Genomic DNA, 18,029 nt, shown 5'->3' with positions numbered 1-18,029 from the left:
GCTGAGATAACCTGTCTATATTGGTATAATCTCCTTATCCATATACAACACAGTTATGAATCCGATTTCAAAAGCAAATAACACAATAGCTAATCACAAACGTAGCTTCCATTCTCCATGTATTAGTATTTTAATATAGAAATATTAGTATTTCTATTGAAGACTACACTAAAGAATATATAATTAACTTGATAGCAAAAAAGTTAAAATAACTTCTTACAGCTACACAAACTGACTAGTTTAACAAATTGTTACCTTCAGATCTAAAAAAAAAAAAAAATCACAAATATGAAATGAAATGTAAACTCAAGTACTATTAACTCTCAGCAAACCTGTTTAGAAACTATCACAATGAAAGATACAAGTGCTTGACATGTAGGCAAGCCCACAGGAACTGCAGATAACACTAGTAAGAGCATCAAGCAACAGGTACTCAGATATCAAAGTGGGCCAGCAGCATGAATTGACATATACTCACAACTATCATGTCCAGTTGTTTCGAACTGTCTGTATTACAATTCTTCATACAGATCATCACTATGGCTGCTACTCATCTTAATTACAGGCAGACAAATAACAAACAAGTTTATGTGAAGAGACTAAACTCTCAATCTTTGCCTATGCATGAGGTTAGTATGACAAGACAGCTGACATGATAGTGGCGGATCCACAGGACGGGATTTTAGTCAAGGAGAGGAATCTAGTTCTAAAATAGAACTATCTCCATCACCTTATGTTATATATAGGTGAAACTGGGAAGCAATATGAGAACCTTTAAATTGCTATAATATTGGCAAAGAAAAGGAATTTGAAATTAAGTAACAGAACTATTCTCCAAACCCAATTCTGAAACACAGTTTTGTGTCTAAACTTGGCTTGTAAGAGCACATTTGCACCTACAGAGCCGGACCAAAACCACATTAAAGAGTTTGATCTTGCAAGCCTGGCTGAATAAGGAAGCAATAAGGTGTTAGAATATCTATTTGTTTTACTTTTCAAACATTTCTTGCAAGACCATTCCACCATACTCTTACGTGAGTACATTTGCAAGATACTCATTTCTCGATACCTGGGGGAATCAGTATGTGTTAAGAGTCCATTATTACTAAACGCACAGTAAGAAGGATATGTTCAGATTTAAATAGCTGTCATTAAGACATTCTGTATTAACACTGACTTTAAACCACTGAACTTCAGACAAATATGGTAACTAAAAAATAACCACAAAACCCAAACCAAACAAAAAACAACCAAAAAGAAAAAACACTCAACTATTGATTTCTGAAATAACTTTACATCACAAACCGGGTCAGCACAACAAAATAAAAATTCCAGCAAACATCTCTACAAGGAACAGAATTTGAGCTTAAACAAAATATACATTATATCGTAAATTAAAAATAAGTGAATTTTACGGTAGGGTTATTGATTTTCCTGTACCTAGTAACTTAACTAGTTGGAAGAAAAAGGATATTTATTTTAAAGTGATGATAATGCTAGTAAAGGTTCCTGTTCATTTTACTGAAAAAGCAATTCAGAAAACATTATTATATGAGGAACAGTGTGTTACAGCTCTGTAAGACAGTGACTGTCTTACAATGTCACAGTGTGCACTCACATCACAGGGTTTCGGATCAATGAGAACTAGATAAAAATATTGGTTTTCTTATCTCTTTCTCATTACAGCACAGTGGAAGAAGGAAGAAATATGATCTATTAGACTAAGCAGAAGTTTAGAAAAAAAAGAGGGCAAGAGAAATGACCAAATTCATCTGAAAATGAATTTTAATTCTATGATAAGCTGCAAAGAAACTTTAAACAAACACTCCTCAATGATGGAAAAATTCACTATATTTTAACTCTGTAGATTTGAAGTGACATGTCAGAAATGGAAAAGATGGAAAATAAGATTTTCTACATAAGAAATGATGATACCAGAAGTCAAGAATGTGCTTCTGAAGGGTTAGTATTTAAATATAATATCACTATCCTAAAAGGAAAAAGCAAAGATCTTGTTAACATGAGTTTGTTTTATTACCAAAAAAATGGATTGAATAACTTTCCTAGTGACATAGATGAATGCTGATGTTACTATCAAATATATTAAGTAAAAGAGTACGAAGTCATAAAAAGTTATAAACAGTAAAAAACAAAAAACACTAAATAAAAGTAAGTATAAGATTCATACATATTTTATTTGATTTTTGTAAGTTAAATAGTTAAATCCTCATATTCCAGCTCAGGAAACTGTGACAGGTGTATTACCAGAAAAAAAAAAAAAAAAAACTCTTAGTATTCTGATCACTAATCAATATGGAAATAGCTGGAAATATATATATTTCCAGCTCCTATATTTGAAAACCTTACCTCTTCTACCAATATCTATTTTGAATTGTTTTACAACTAAATGCAATTTTAGACAACCTAAGAGCAAAAAACACTAACAAAAGGTTTTGCAATTTACAATTTTTAAAGTGAAATAAAAATCATTAGCTGCAATTAGACTATCTTTACTTGTTTTTCTTACTTCATACATAATAAAAACAAACATTTTTTTCCCAAATTTGTATTTATTAATTCTTGAACATGAGAAAAAATACATGCTCAAAGAGATCGGGACACATATTTTGGTAAGCATGTTTTTTTTTTCTCCTTCTTCCTGAGTGATGTTTTATTTCACCATACCATTTTTCCCCTCACACACGCACACTTATTCCTACCACTCCTCACTGTTATCAGTAAAAAGCACCTAAAACTTCTGCAAGTCTGTAAATCAAACAGAATATTGAAGCTTTATGATCTGAACAAAATCTCCAGGAAAAAGCTGCTATAATTAGCTGCAGTTCATCAGTAATCATCTACACCTTATTTGAGGTACTCACCTCATAATACCAACTTCCTAAGAGAAAGTATAGAAAATGGAAAGAGAAAGTGAAATATCTCATTCAGGATTTTCTCACCTGTTCTTAAAAGAGGTATAGCATTTTCCAAGACTGAAACGCAGAACTGAGGAAGGCTAAGCTGCTTCATCTGTAATTCTAAAGTGTCTTCATTTTCAATATCTGGCAGGTCAATATGTCCTACATCAAGTTGAGAATGCAGAGAGATTCTCGAGTTTGCATTTGCTTGAGTACTGTTTCCACTTAAAACAATAAACAAAAATAAACAAAAGATAAAAAGAAAGACGTTAAATCTTGCAAAGGAAATCCGTATACATAAAAGATGACAACAAGTATTTTAACGTCCTCCTTCTATGATGCATCCCCCTCCTTCCCAATCTTTTCTGATACTCACCAGTGCTGCAGGAAGCTGGAGATTTTGTTGTATGATTTTTATTTTTTTTAGATCATAACTGGTAGGATCACAAGCGAATGCCTACTGTTTTAGCAGTCATTTTTCACACTTAGAAGTGTGTACTCAAAAAAATTCACATACAGTGAAGAGATACAATATTGCAAGAGAAAAATCAGTTGATTTGAAACTTTTTTTTGAACAAAGTCTAATAGATGCTTGAAGCAAGGCCACATTAAATCAAATTTCAACTCAAATTATACCAACTACATTAAAACCATTCTATGCAGCTAGCCACAGAATCCTTAGAAAGAAAATGCAGTACCCTTTATTACAGACTGTAGGGCTTTCTCTGTCCACTGTAAAACAGAAAATATTCCCTTCCCAAAAAAGTGCAACCAAGTATATATCAAAAAAAGCTTTATATACATGTATGTCTTAACTACATAAAAATATATAGTTCATAACTTCACTTTTGAGGTACTTTCAGAAGGAATTTAATTCTGTTGGCTGCGTTATAATTAATGTAATTCTGAATTAATCTAATTAGCGTTGTAAACAACATTTGAATTGCTTTGAATTGCTTTAACAACCTGTATGACTTTTATAGTTTGTTTTTTTCTGTTACTGTTAAACAAGCTGAAGAAACTGAATTGCGGCATGACTGTGCTATTTTGTCTACCTAAACATAAAAGATATCTCAAGAACAGTAATTAAGAGTTTAAAAGCTAAGATTAAGAGGATGATAGAAGACTACAAGTGAAATAGGGGAGTTCAACAATACATAGTGGTTCTGATTGCACTTACCAGAGGGTAAGGAAGGAGAGGTATCAATCAAAAACAATTCAGAAGAGGAAAGGTTAAGTTTCCAGGCAGAATTTGAAACAGACAAACAGACAGATTGAAGAGTCTCAAGATTCGAGAATACGGAAAAAAAAGAGTTACTTACAGAACTGCAAAAAACAAATAGTTTATATATTACATATTATGTTCAAAAAGATAAGATTCACTATCAATTACTCTTCCATATTAGAATCAAGAATGTCAAAGAACATTATAGCAATTTCTGTTTCATTGGCTCCTTAAACATACTTTCTATTCAATGTTACATTTTTCTTTACCTTATTTCTGAGTTACATTATATCTTCATAACAAATATGATTCAGGGGCAGTGAACTGCAGAAAGGATGCATGAAGAGAAGTGTACCTTCATGAACAGCTCTCGGTATGGCCTTATACTTTTAACGCATTATCACTATCTCACCCTCTGTTTCATAAATGCCTCATCATTGGCATTAACTCTTATGTAGATTTCCTTACTACACTAATAGCCAGAGCCACTACTCTCTCTTGCACAATATGCTCCAACATACTGAACTGTTAACTGTTCATCTTAGAAAAACAGCCAGCTCCTTGAATGCCTAAAGCCTAGAGGTCATTTATAGTGACAGATACATAGCAAAACCTGAATATAATAGACTTAAGGAGAGCAAAAATAACCTTTTACCATAACAACTCACTCTCAAGATGCATATACACATAACACTGTGAGCTGTTCTCATCTGTAAAATCACTGTCTGTTTGAATACTTAGGAGTTACTCAATCATTAAGCCAATATGCCACAAAGACTCAAAAGAACTACTATTAAGCACACAGTAAGGATTTGTAAGACCTTTTAAGTTCCCACATGTTAAGCAGTAAATAAGATGGTGATTCTGGACTGGTAGCTTTAAGCAGAATCACAGAATATCCCGAGTTGGAAGTGACCCATAAGGATCATCTAGTCCAACTCTTGGCACCGCACAGGTCTGCCCAAAGTTTAGCCCATGTGACTAAGTGCACAGTCCAATCACTTTTTAAATTCAGACAGGCTTGGTGCAGTGACTACATCCCTGGGGAGCCTGTTCCAGTGTGCGACCACCCTCTTGGTGAAGAACCTCTTCCTGATGTCCAGCCTAAACTTCCCCCGCCTCAGGTTAACACCATTCCCACGGGTCCTATCACTGGTGTTTACGTTAAGTAAACGTTAAGTAGGTTGTGTCAAGATAAGTAACACATCCACACACAAACAACAACCTCAACATTTTGAGGACATGCAGTGAATTTGGAACTTCATATTGAAGCTGCATTTTTAGAAGATATACAGCTGAAATTTGTTATCAGATTTAGCACCAAGGTTTAAAGAGTTTATTGGAAATCTTTATAAAGCACAGTATTTTTGACAATACTTTACACTGTTATCTGTGTGATGGTCATCCAGTTTTTAAGTACTTATGTGGTCATCTGCTAACTAAAAAGAAAAAACCTTGACTTTACAGCAATAGTCTGAATAAATATTTTTTTGTGTTTTACAAATACACACACACACAGCATAATAATAATACTAAGAGATTTGTTAAAAGTATTGGTTGGGTACAGAATATGGCAGGTAAAACTGATCTCAGGTATTCTCAACACTATTTAAAGAACTAACTGTTTGATTTTTTTGCGTCATTTGATTACTTTCCATAAACATGGTTTGAATTTTAGCTGGTTAACAAAATGCACATAATCCCACACACTGCAAAAGAGTTGATGCCATAATCCTCTAATAATAATATTAATTGAAGTATAATTTTATTTCCTATTTTATTCACCTAGAAGATGCTGCATCCCAATCTTGACCATCTCCTCTAGGACGCTGAACTGTCCTTCCAATCACAGATGGCCGAGGACTACTACTTCCAGGTGATGGATTCTGAGAACGAGGAGGACCTCTTGGTTCTTGACAATAAGATACAGATGAATTCTGTGAAGCTGTGCCTTTATAAAAATCATATATCATCCATTAATGAAATCTGTTATTCTTAAAGATACTATATAATTACTTTTACCATTACTTGACTAAAGTAGCATATGAAAAGCTACAAGTCTAGCAAGCTAGGACAGCCTAACACTGGCAAGTAGCAAAACACTGAAAACTACAGTGTTAATTTATTAATAATAAATTTTGAAAATTAAAAAAAACAAAACACTGGAATAATTTCATGCCATATTTTGGTAATTGTTTTAGTCTTAGAACTGCACACTGGAAGAAAATATTTTTTAAGCTACATAAGCTTCAAATTAATGTTGCACTGGATGTGGTGGTATTTGTGTGGTATTTGAAGTCAAGCATAAAGACACTGAGTTACAGAAATTAAAACATATCAAAAAAGAGCCAACATGAAGAAGATTTATGTAATAACCGACCAAAATACAAACATGGTCTCTGACTAAGGCTATTGGATTTGCTGATGTTATAATGTAATTAGTAAAGAAATAGCCAATAGAATTCACTGAGATTAAGAGACCAAGTATACTGGCAATTTTATGAAGAGAACCAGACTGCCATTTTAGAGAAACAAAAATCATTAAATCCAGCTGACAAAATGGAAATAAGAAAATCATTACAACTAGTCTACATTATAAAATTTACAAAATTTAAGCCCTGAAAACATTGCCCTAACAAAAAATAGCTCTAAGAACTGTAACATCTGAAACAACGATTGCATTATTCTCAGCCATCAGAATACAAAGAAGTTACCATGGTTCAAGCAATTTGTAAGTAAACTGTTAAGCACTAATAGCTCAAAAACTTTTCTGAGACTCAAAGACTGCCCACTTTCATTTTACAGATTTCATTTAGCTTTGTTTAAAAAAAAAAAAAAAACTATTGCTAACGTAAAAATAGTTGTCTACTGAAAAAGTGGATGCATGGAGTATCATAGGAAATGATTCAAATAATACATTCAAATCTGAAAGTGTTTAATATTGAAAAATAAGTATTCTTAAATAATGCAAGCACTCAAGAAACATTTACTAACATAAATAGTACTGAACATCATCACTTAGCAAAACAGTTTCACAAGATTACGTTCACTATAAAGTAGTGCTTTTATTTTTTTTAATAACATTAGACATTCTTACCTGTAAGAAAAACACAATAGTATTTAAACTATTTAAAAATACCTACCTTGCTCAGTGGAAAAAAAACTCGGATCTCTGTGAAAGTTAAGTCTGCTTCTTAAGAAGATGCACAACTGTTGCAGGCACGACACAGCCTGCAAAGCTAACCGATGCCTTCCATCTCCTCCAAAAGCCAGGTTTAGCAGAGATAAAAGGCTCTGCAAATATAAAACCATTAACACTGGTAGCTCAATATTAATGCACTTTCATGAGCGGTCAGGATAGAAAGAACCTTGCACTAAATACAGTTCACAAATGTTTCTAAGTAAAAATCATAGCAATAAATAAATAGGCTTAACTACTGTTTTCTCACTGAATACAAGACTATCAGTCTCAAAGAAAAATTGAGTTTCTCATTATTATATTTCCAATTAAACCATTGCTTTCATGATGGGACCCCCTTGGATGGTATGTGTATGCCAGGGACACGATTTTGCCTTACCCAGATGAAACGAAGTATTACTTCACAACACACTTCATTACTGGTTAATAATATACATTATTACAACAAAATAATTTTCTAAATACAATATAGAGTTAATGTCACTGTTTCAGTGCATCTAGAGTTTGACTTAAATGGACTTTTGCTAAGAAACAAATTGTAGCATTTACATCATTTCTTACTTGACAAAACTGATTCCATAACAAAACAAAATCCTTAAACTTGATGTTAGGTCTTACCTGAACAATCTTTGGTCTTTGAAGGAAGATCTCAGCAGGAAAATCTTGCATAATCACATCCTGAAGAAGCTCACAAGTACTCCAAATTAAACTCTGGTTGCTACTTCTCAAAGAGCTAAAAATGCAGTTCGTGTTTAAATGTACATTAAAAGCAAAAAAAAAAAAAAAAAAAAAAACAGTTATCATTAGCTGGAACAAGTCTCTGCAAGAAAGTTATAATCACAACACTGAAGAACCTAAAAAAAAGAAGCTGTAATTCTACTGTCTTGCGATTTTTTTAACTTGAGTTATTCCTTAGCTATGTTAATTCTGTATACAATAAAGTAAAAACTCCATTCCAGCTGTCATATAAAATTAAGTTCCCAGAAGAGAAATAACCATATTGATTCTGAATTTGAAATTAAAATAAGAAAGACTGGTAATTCCCTGTGAAGTTAGTGATTATCTCAGTGGCATACAGCAAGCAATCTAACACTTACCAAGCTTTGTCTATTAGTAAGGTTCATGTAGAACTTTGAAGCACTCAAATTATATATGTTGGAAGTTACATAAAGTAACAAATTTAGTAGCTATTAGTTAAAATGTATTATAGTAAATAAAAGAGCCATTTGGATGTTCTACTTCAGTTTTCCTTTTTTTCTATTTTTACTGTTTTAAAAACCACTGTTAAAAATTCAAACATCCTGTTCCAAGGATCTAATTTTTTTTTCTACACTACACTTTCTACATAAAGCAGATGAAAAGTTAAAAAGGTTTTCCAACTTTAGAGATCTTTTGAAAGGAAAAAAAAAAAAGCAAAAACCTATTATAGGAAACCTTACAGTTAACCAGACTTGCTAAATAATCAAGTTCATCACAACGCATTGCTGGCTATGCCAGCAAATCTATCCCAGCTCTCACAAGGAATCCCAGCTTTCCTTGGGAAAAGCTTCCTTGGGCCACTTCAAACATTGGTTTTCTATATGAAAGTTTTAAGAAAAAAAATACCAATGCAGAAAGATCTGAGTGCCTCATTGCTTGAATAAGGCACTGCAACAAAAGTTATTGGCCTAAACTTTGTTAGGCTACTACCTAACGTATGAATTTCTCTGTCAGGTGGCGGGGTGGGGGGGTAAAGTAATGATTTTGTTCCAGCATATTCTGAAATTAACTGAGTGACATATCTGACTCACTTGACAAATTTAGAAAACTGAACCAACACAAACAAAAAACATACTCTGAATTAAACATCAAGAATTGATGCAGGCATTAACAAGAATCCTGCCCTGTTACAACTCCTTGTTTATCTGCTCTGCTAAACTTCAGTGTAGTATTTACAATCATTTATCAAAGATTAACTCATTGGTTATTTACAGAACACAGAAGGACATAAGTTTAGAACCCCCAAAATCCAATTAAAAAAAAAACAAAACACAATGCTTCTATTACTGTACCTTTCATTTGATGAAAGAATGTGTCGATCAGTTGAAGTAAGAGTTAGCCAAGGAAAAGTGGAAAATTTCAAGCATTTTGCTGAAGAAAAAGAAAAAAGCAGATATTTTAGAGCACATTTTGTAGAAATATTAAACTGTATATTTCTACAGCAGTCAAATATGATATATGAGATATGATACTCTATATGAGTAGAGTATCTATACTAGAATATAACTATCAAATATACTCTATATGAAAGCTCAAAAATAAATACCTTTTACTAAATGCATATTTTAAAAAAATGGTGCGCTACTTATGAGTTTTCAGCAATATCAAAAAATAAAGGCCAAATCACAATGAAATATGATTATTAAGGGCAAGTTGCGCCTGACCAATCTGGTAGCCTTCTGTGATGGAACGATTGCATCAATTGATGAGGGAAGACCAACCAATGTCATCTACCTGGATTTCTGAAAGGCTTTTGACACGGTCCCACATGACATCCTGATCTCCAAAATGGAGAGATACAGATTTGATCCACCATTTATCCACCATTCAGCGGATAAGGAGTTGGCTTAAGGTCAAACCCAGAGAACGGTGGTCAACGGCTCTATGTCCAGGTGGAGGCTGGTGACAAGTGGTGTCCCTCAGTGGTCGGTCTTTGGACCAGAGCCATTTAATACCTTCATCAATGACACAGACAGTTAGGATCAAGTGCACCCTCAGCAAGTCTGTAGATGACACCAAGCTGAGTGATGCAGTTGATACAACAGAAGGAAGGGATACCATCCTAAGGGACCTGGAGAAGCTTGAAAAGTGGGCCCACAAGAACTTAACAAGGTTCAACAAGTCCAAGTGCAAGGTGCTGCACCTTAGTCGGGGCAATCCTAGACATGAGTACAGCCTGGGAGAAGAACTCATTTAGAGCAGCCCTGCAGAGAAAGACTTGGGGGTTCTGGTGGACAAAAAGCTCAACGTGAGCCAGCAGCGCATGCTTGCAGCCCAGACGACCAACTGCATTATGGGCTGCATTAACAGAGGGGTGGCCAGCAGGTTGAGGGAAGGGATTTGTGCCCCTCTGCTCTGCCCTTGTGAGGCCCCACCCAGAATACTGCACCCAGAAGGATGTGGAGATGTTAGAGTGGGTCCAGAGGAGGGCCATGAAGATGGGCTAGAGCTCCTCTCCTATGAAAAGAACTGGGGATATTTAGCCTGAAGAAGAGAAGGCTCCAGGGAGACCTCATTACAGCCTTTCAGTACTTAAAGGGGGCTTATAGAAAAGATGGAGAGTGACTTTTTACTCAGTCAGGCAATGATATGACAAGGGGGAATCGTTTTAACCTAAAAGAGGGGAGATTTCGATTAGATGTTAGGAAGAAATTCTTCACTCAGAGCATGGTGAAGCACTGGAAGAGGTTGCCCAGAGAAGCTGCGGATGCCCCATTCCTGGAAGTGTTCAAGGCCAGGTTGGATGGGGCTTGGAGCAACCTGATCTAGCAGGAGGTGTCCCTGCCCTTGGCAGGGGGCTTGGAATTAGATGGTCTTTAAGGTCCTTTACGACCCTGAGCAATTCTATGGCTCTAAGATTATTGAAATAGGTTTTAGCAAACGGAAAACACGGTATTAGTGAAAGAGTACATGATCTACTACATCGTGCTTCCAGTCAAGTTATAATTTTGTTCTGCTGCTAAAGAATATTTTCATAATCTCTAAAAATGGAAAATTGACCTCATGCTTTTACTCTTAAAGCAGAAGAAATTCTAGTGGTTACTAAATTCTGACACTAAGTAACTTTTAACTAACACACTTTAAGTTCATAAAAGTTATTCCACAATTCTAAAGATAGCTAATGCATTGCTAAAAAGTAATCTAGTGATTTATATACAGTAACTCTAAAGTCAGTTTTTAAAATCTACTTCTCAGCACTGTATTATATGTTAATTATGGGAATTGCTACTAGCATATTGGTTCAGGCAAAGACTTGTCAAAGTAATATTTGTCTGTGTTTGTCAATTTACTATTTTCATATTTTACTGACAATAACTAAAACTGTAACACTGTTTTTCATTTAGGTATAAGATAAAGATTTCTAAAGCTCCTAAACTAATTTTCTGGAAATTAGAAAGGTATTTCTACTATTCAAAAATTACAGCATGCTTTAACATACTTTACATTTTTCACTACAGCTAAAGTATTTACTAGAGAAGAAAAAGATTATACTGAATAACATTTTCGTAAGCTTTGTAACTAAAGTTTTTGTGATACCAAAATTCATAAAATAACAACAGGAAAAAGAATAACCCATATTAATATTTGAAATTGAAATTCAATCCATATAAAATCTCTATGGACTTTCTGTAATTAACATATTCCTAGGGTATATACATACCATGTGTTCTTTTTAGAGGTATTTCTAACCGTGGCATATTGTTTCTATCTTGACAAAAATATCTAGTGAATAATTCCTCTTGAGGTGGAACTACAACAAATAAACAGTAAATTAAAAAAAAAAAGTAAAAAAAAAGAAAAGAGAGCAAAAGTTATCTTTATTGCTTTACCTGAACTGCTTCCTTTTTGTCCTACTACTGAAAGTGATTTAAAACAAACTCAGGAAAGCAAAACAAAACTGTAATCATGTCTCATTTTACAAGTGCATTTTGCAATTCCCCCCCCCTTTCTTTTTTTACAGGGTCTTGTATACTGAGGGAGAAATAACAGCTAAAATGCTACTGTAGTAATACAATAGATAAGATGCTATTTGTAGTAATAAAAGCAACTTTTATAATTAACTATCAAAAATGTCTCCATACCAATACTGCTGCTTTTTCGGGTTAGCTGAAATGTTGTGTCCTGCATATATAATATGCATATTAATATTAATAGATGCAATCAATATGCAAACTACGTAACAGAGTCTACACAAGGTATGTAGCATCAAAAGCAATCTCTCTGGAACCTATTTGATCACTCATTTATGTAATTTACAGTATAAGGAGGAAATGTGTGTTACATTTCAATTAGGGAGTTCCAAATAAGTATATTTTAAGAATGCATATATTACATTATTCCCCATACACCAGGGATCTTAGATGAAAATCTTGCTGAACTTTTATGGGGACACAGGGAGGAGAAAATAAAAAATAAAAAATAAATCAATGAACAGCCATCAGATTGTTCTGGCAAACTGAAATTCCGAGCATTGGACAGGCTGCAAAAACAATAGAAAAGCTACTTTTATCTCTGAGATTGCACAGTACGAGTGACAGAGCTCTGGCTATTACTACTGTACAGCATAACATCAGTGGCTTTCCCACAGATGTTGGAAGATTATGTAAGGCCTTAGCAGTTTTAAAATAAAAACTGCTACTAGGCTCATTTACCGCTTTTTTTTTTTTTTTATTCCTCCCAGAGTTAAAGTCTGCTATGCAAAGAAAGGTAGCAAAGCATAGCAGCTTAATTATAGTTTTGTTCAAAAAGTTGCTACACTCGCTGCCATAAAGCAATCTTTGGAAGTTATTCCTGTATCATGCCTCTTTCAAGTTATAATAAGTTAATACACACTGTGAAAATGGACAGAAGATCTGATTACAAACAGGATTTTTCTTCTGCAGATAATTTCATTAAAGGCATTACATGATTAAGCTAAGGTCACACTTTTTCTGGCATAATCATAGACTTAACTGAATTCTCAAGAATACATTCATCAACTACACCTCAAAATGCCTGCTTTTCAAAACCTAGAAGCTGTTCATTTACTTTATTTTCATTCTAAATAAGTCACGGTCCCAAATATATAGTTTACCTTGTTGATCTACTGAAGGCTGAGACTGAGCTTGATAATCTCCTGATAAATAACTAGAAGGAATTTCAGCAGGAAGTAAGAACAGTCCATCAACAATCCCATCAATTATAGCTTGCAAGTTTGGTTCAACATCAGCACGGAGCTGAGAGAAGAACTCCACGGCACCAATTCCAATCATCTTCTGGGCAGCAGACGGATGCTACATCAGGACAAATAATTGACAGTTAGCTGGAAGAATCTCAAGGACTTCTGAGGGAAAGGAAGGGAGAAAAGAAAAGGAGTTATAAACAACATTTAAGTTTGATTTGCCCTTTGTTTTGGGGTTTTGTAGACCTTTCACTGGTATCAAGGACATGCTTTTTCATTTCTTCTGCATAGTTGCTGTTTAGTGATTAAAACATTATTATCAGCTGAAATCTGTAAAACTTCAGCAAAGTTCTCTCAACCTTCTAAGAATAAATAGTAACACTGTTCCAATCTTCACTTCTCAGGAACAGCGCAAGTGCTTGTCCAAAAAGAAATTAAACACTAAATGGGAAACTGAAGAAGCAGAACTCAAGCAAAAGACAGTAAATAATCATTTTTCCAGTTACCCCTGCAATCAGTTGCACAGCAAGCCCCTCGAACGGTTTTCACTTATATTTACATAGAATGTTTTTTTTTATTCCCCTCTTAGTAAATGACAGTGCAGAATCCCATTACAAGGAACTACAAAACCGCGTAACACACAGTTTTGTTTAGCACCCCAAAGACAACGTTTAAGAATAAAGGAATGTTACTCGTACCTTGATCAAACTGCTCACAAAATTCAGCACTTCCTCTTTCATTGGCACTACCGGAAAATTGAACCACTCCAGCAGGTTAAGGAAAAGCACTTTCTCCTGGACTAGATCGGCGTAGGAAATCAAGTTGTGATCCAATTTCAACAGGATGTTCCTCAGAGAGCGTTCTCGTATCTCTGCCAGCTCGTGACCTGCCTCCCCCAAAGGGACAAAACCGAGTAAGATTACCGGACAACTTCTCATTCGGACAAAAACAACGCCCCTCCGCCGGGGCACAGGAGAGGGGCGAGAAGCGCCGTGGCCCGGTAACGCGACGGGACGGACAGCGGGAGGGGGGGAGAGGAGAGGGAGAAGGAGGGTGCCGCCAGCCGTTACCCAGCTTCCTGACGAGCGGCGCCAGCTCCATGGCGCTCCTGCCGCCGCCGCCGCAATTCAACCGCCGCGCCGGTTCCGCCAACCGTCCCGCCGCGCCCGGCCAGCGCCGCTCGCGGGGCACCTCGGGAAACGTAGTCCCCTTCGCTTCACCTCCCCGGCACCGCCGCGAAGCACCCTGGGAGCACGGCGCTCGCCGCTCACGCATGTACGGAGAAGGCCCCGAGTGTGCCGGCGGGAGCGGAAATAACTACAACTCCCATGGAACTCTGCGCGCGAACGGTCTCACCGGCGGGGAGGGGCGGTGCGGCCGGGGCTGAGCGATCACATGGGTTCGCCCAGCCTGGGCTGTGCGGCGCGTTTAGTTTCTATGTTTAATTTCTTCAGCCAGCTTTCTGTTGGTTACCCGTGCCTTGGCAGCGCAAGGCCTTCCCATCAGTACCCCATACAATGCAGAAGCCCACCCATGCAATTAAAAAATGCGTGTTTTCCTCCTTATGGCTCAACGTGCAGCACCCTGGTTGTGCAGTGGTGCTGCTGGGGTTCAGTCTGCCCAACCCAAACCAACCCAAACCAGGCCAAGCCAAACCCAACCCAAACCCAACACAACCCAACCCAAACCCAAACCCAAACCCAACCCAACCCAACCCCAGCCCAACCCCAACCAAACCCAAACCACACCCAAACCAAACCAAACCAAACCAGACCCAAACCAAACCAAACCAAACCAGACCCAAACCAAACCAAACCAAACCAGCTACCCATCTAGCAGCACTGTAATGCAAGCATTTCAATAATAATCGCCATTCTCTGCCCGGAAAGGAGCTGCCACATTGGTGTTTGTTCTTGTAGCTTGAATATAAGTCTAGGATGACAGCTTGTGGCTCCGTCTGTAACTCTACAATGACAGTTCTTCATATCTTAAGCTTCAGCATCATTCTTTGATGCACGTTTGCAACATCATCTTCTGCAAAGTTGGTGTTTTTTGTTTTTTTTTTTTGGTCAAAGGCCAGACATGAAGTTAATCAGGAAAGGGTCTGAGGGTCTGTTTTTCATCCTGTAGTGCCCTCATGACCCCGGGTTGGAAGCCAGCGAATGATTTATGTTTATAGTAATAACTGAGTATTTGCCAGTGTTTCTTTGATGTAACTGGCAACACTCTGGAAATAGCCCTTGGTGACTCATGTAAAGTAAATAGGATGAACTAGTGGGTGGATCATGAGGGCCTTTTTTTTTTCATTTTATTTTTTTTAATATAGCCTAGACTCTAGAATCCTCGAATCACTGAGGTTGGAAGGGACCTGTGGAAATTTTCTGGTCCAACCCCCTGCTCAAGCAGGGACAACTAGAGCAGTTTGTCCAAGAGCAAATCCAGGCAACTTTTGAGTATCTCCAAGGAGGAAGACTCCACAACCTCCCTGAGCAACCTGTGCAAGTGCTCCATCACCCTCACTGTAAAAAAGTGTTCCCTGATGTTCAAAGGGAACCTCCTGTGTTTCAATATGTGCCCATTGCCTCTTGTCCTGTCACTGGGCACTGCTGAAAAGAGCCTGGTTCCATCTTCTTTGCAACCTCCTTTCAGATATTTATAGACATTGATGAGATCCACCCTGAGCCTTTTCTAGGCTGTAGAGTCCCAGTTCTCTTAGCCCTTCCCCATATATGAGAAGCTTTAGTCTCTTCATCATTTCTGCGTCCCTTCATTGGACTCTCCAGTATGCCCATGTCTCTCTTGTACTGTGGAGCCCAGAACCTGCCACAGTATTCCATGTGTCATCTCACCAGTGCTAAGTAGAAGGGAAAGATCGCCTCCCTCAAACTGCTGGCAATACATTGCCTAATGCAGCCCAGGAGCCTCATTTTCAACTTGACGTCCACCAGGACTCCTCCCAGGTCCTTTTCTGCTGAGCTGCTTTCCAGCTGGGTGACTCTCAGCATGTACTGGTGCCCATGTTGTTGCTTCTCAGGTGCAGGACTTTAAACTTCTCCTTGTTGAACTTTCTGAGGTTCTTGTCAGCCCATTCCTCTAGCCTGTCCATGTCCCTCTGGATACACTGCTTAGTTTATAATGCAAGGCAATTTCTCAAAGCAGAATGTCTTAAACACGTAGTAAGGATGCATAGTACATTATAGATTGCCTACTAGGGGGGTGATGCTTATTTTTGAAAGATGGTGCTTGCCATCATAATTGGAAAAAATAAATTGATGATAGGTGGTGTAAAAGTGGTGGATGTTGTTGCACATATATGCTCATAAAAAGTTTTTGTATGTAACTGCAGATGCAAAAATGAAGATGGCCTTATTATCTTCGTACTTTCTTTTTTGTGTTTTTTATTGCATAAGAAAATACATTTTATTGCAGCCAACAAAAATTTGGAAACTGTACAGTATATGCAAATGATTTCCGAATGGATATATGATGCTGCCCTCTCAGTTTCCATCTGATATTTTTTTCCAGCCTGGTTGCAATCACTGTGCTATTATTTCATAGTAAACCTATATTAATATATAAGTTTATATTAACTCCATCTACCATATCAAGCCTGTAGTAAATTCTTAATTACAACTCTGAGCTGTCCATTTTGCAAGAGAGTATTTGTATCTGTGGAACAATAAAACAAAGGAGCTTGATTAATCTGATTATAAGCATCTTATGCTTGCTGGAACTATTTTTTTTCCACAAGATGCTGAATTTACATGGATCTATCAGTGCTTTTCAACTTAGTCCCCAAAAGGGACTAAGTAAAAATGTTTCTTTAGGAAGAAACATGCATCATTGACATCTATAGGAATGTTCAATAGATACCTTTCTTGACTCTTTGAATATGGTCTATCAATATTGCATGTGAAAAAACAAATGTTTTCTTACACTGTCTTCAGTGTCTGAATTCATAGCTACAGAAAAGATTCATAGTTGCACAGGTGCCACATGTACACTCTCCATTGCTAGTATACTCCTCTGCACTGTAAGTGCTGGCATTTCATTCAGATTTTATTAGCTGAAGGCCTAATTAAGTTCAGCTGAAGAAGTTTTCCTAGCCTTGAACAGTAGCTTCAATTTTGTTGCTCCTGTTGTAGACCAGAAAAAAGGTTTTGTGTACCCAAGACAGTGATCCAGAGGCACACTTTATCAGCTGATATAATGTATTCTATGCTATCATGGCTCAAACTGCTATTCAAGATGTTCAACAGTAATCAGATGTGCATTGCTACATATAGAGGAACGACATCTTAAAGGTAAAGGGTCTCTCTCCTAAGAAAAATAAAAAACAAACAAACAAACAAGCAAACAAAAACTTTTACTGAATACACAAAAGGAAAGAAAATGGTAGATGGATTAAAAAATTATTGCTGGGATTCTGAGAAAATCTAAATAGGAGAAGAAGGGTCTATCATTATTAGGAGCACTGATTCCGTGTGTGTCTGCATCTCCTGTTTTGGACTCCCACTAATGCTTTCACTTCCTCCTACCTCCTATTTCCCATTAGCCTGCAGACTCCCATAACTGCTTCTAAAACCAGTTTGACTTTTTCATCTCCACTAGCATTATTTAACGTGAATATCTGTTCTACCATGTATATTCTTATTGATCTGAAGTCCAAATGTGTAGGAGTTTCATCACTGGGGATATTAGTCACCGAATCTCATTTACATTGTCCCGTGATACTTTCTTACTGTACTCTACATAAGATGTACTTTA

The 18,029-nt window shown here is 36.6% G+C and overlaps 1 protein-coding gene across 2 annotated transcripts in view; it reads right to left on the bottom strand.

Annotated features, from left to right (window-relative positions):
- The window catches only part of RTTN (rotatin), an 88,939-nt gene extending 74,414 nt beyond the window's left edge, over positions 1-14,525 (bottom strand). For both annotated transcript variants that reach the window (XM_035550607.2, XM_035550608.2), the window contains exons 1-9: positions 14,333-14,525; positions 13,961-14,148; positions 13,176-13,374; positions 11,763-11,852; positions 9,394-9,472; positions 7,961-8,075; positions 7,287-7,437; positions 5,929-6,094; positions 2,961-3,142 (exon numbers count right to left, since the gene is read on the bottom strand). In XM_035550607.2, coding sequence (XP_035406500.1) covers positions 2,961-3,142; positions 5,929-6,094; positions 7,287-7,437; positions 7,961-8,075; positions 9,394-9,472; positions 11,763-11,852; positions 13,176-13,374; positions 13,961-14,148; positions 14,333-14,363 — 1,201 coding nt within the window. In that variant the 5' untranslated portion in view covers positions 14,364-14,525. The remainder of the gene's footprint in view (positions 1-2,960; positions 3,143-5,928; positions 6,095-7,286; positions 7,438-7,960; positions 8,076-9,393; positions 9,473-11,762; positions 11,853-13,175; positions 13,375-13,960; positions 14,149-14,332) is intronic.
- Between the last annotated feature and the right edge of the window lie 3,504 nt (positions 14,526-18,029).

This window comes from Cygnus atratus, chromosome 2, assembly GCF_013377495.2.
Source record: "Cygnus atratus isolate AKBS03 ecotype Queensland, Australia chromosome 2, CAtr_DNAZoo_HiC_assembly, whole genome shotgun sequence".
In the NCBI taxonomy this organism is placed as follows: Eukaryota; Metazoa; Chordata; class Aves; order Anseriformes; family Anatidae; genus Cygnus; species Cygnus atratus.
This window is presented reverse-complemented; position numbering and strand designations above follow the sequence as displayed.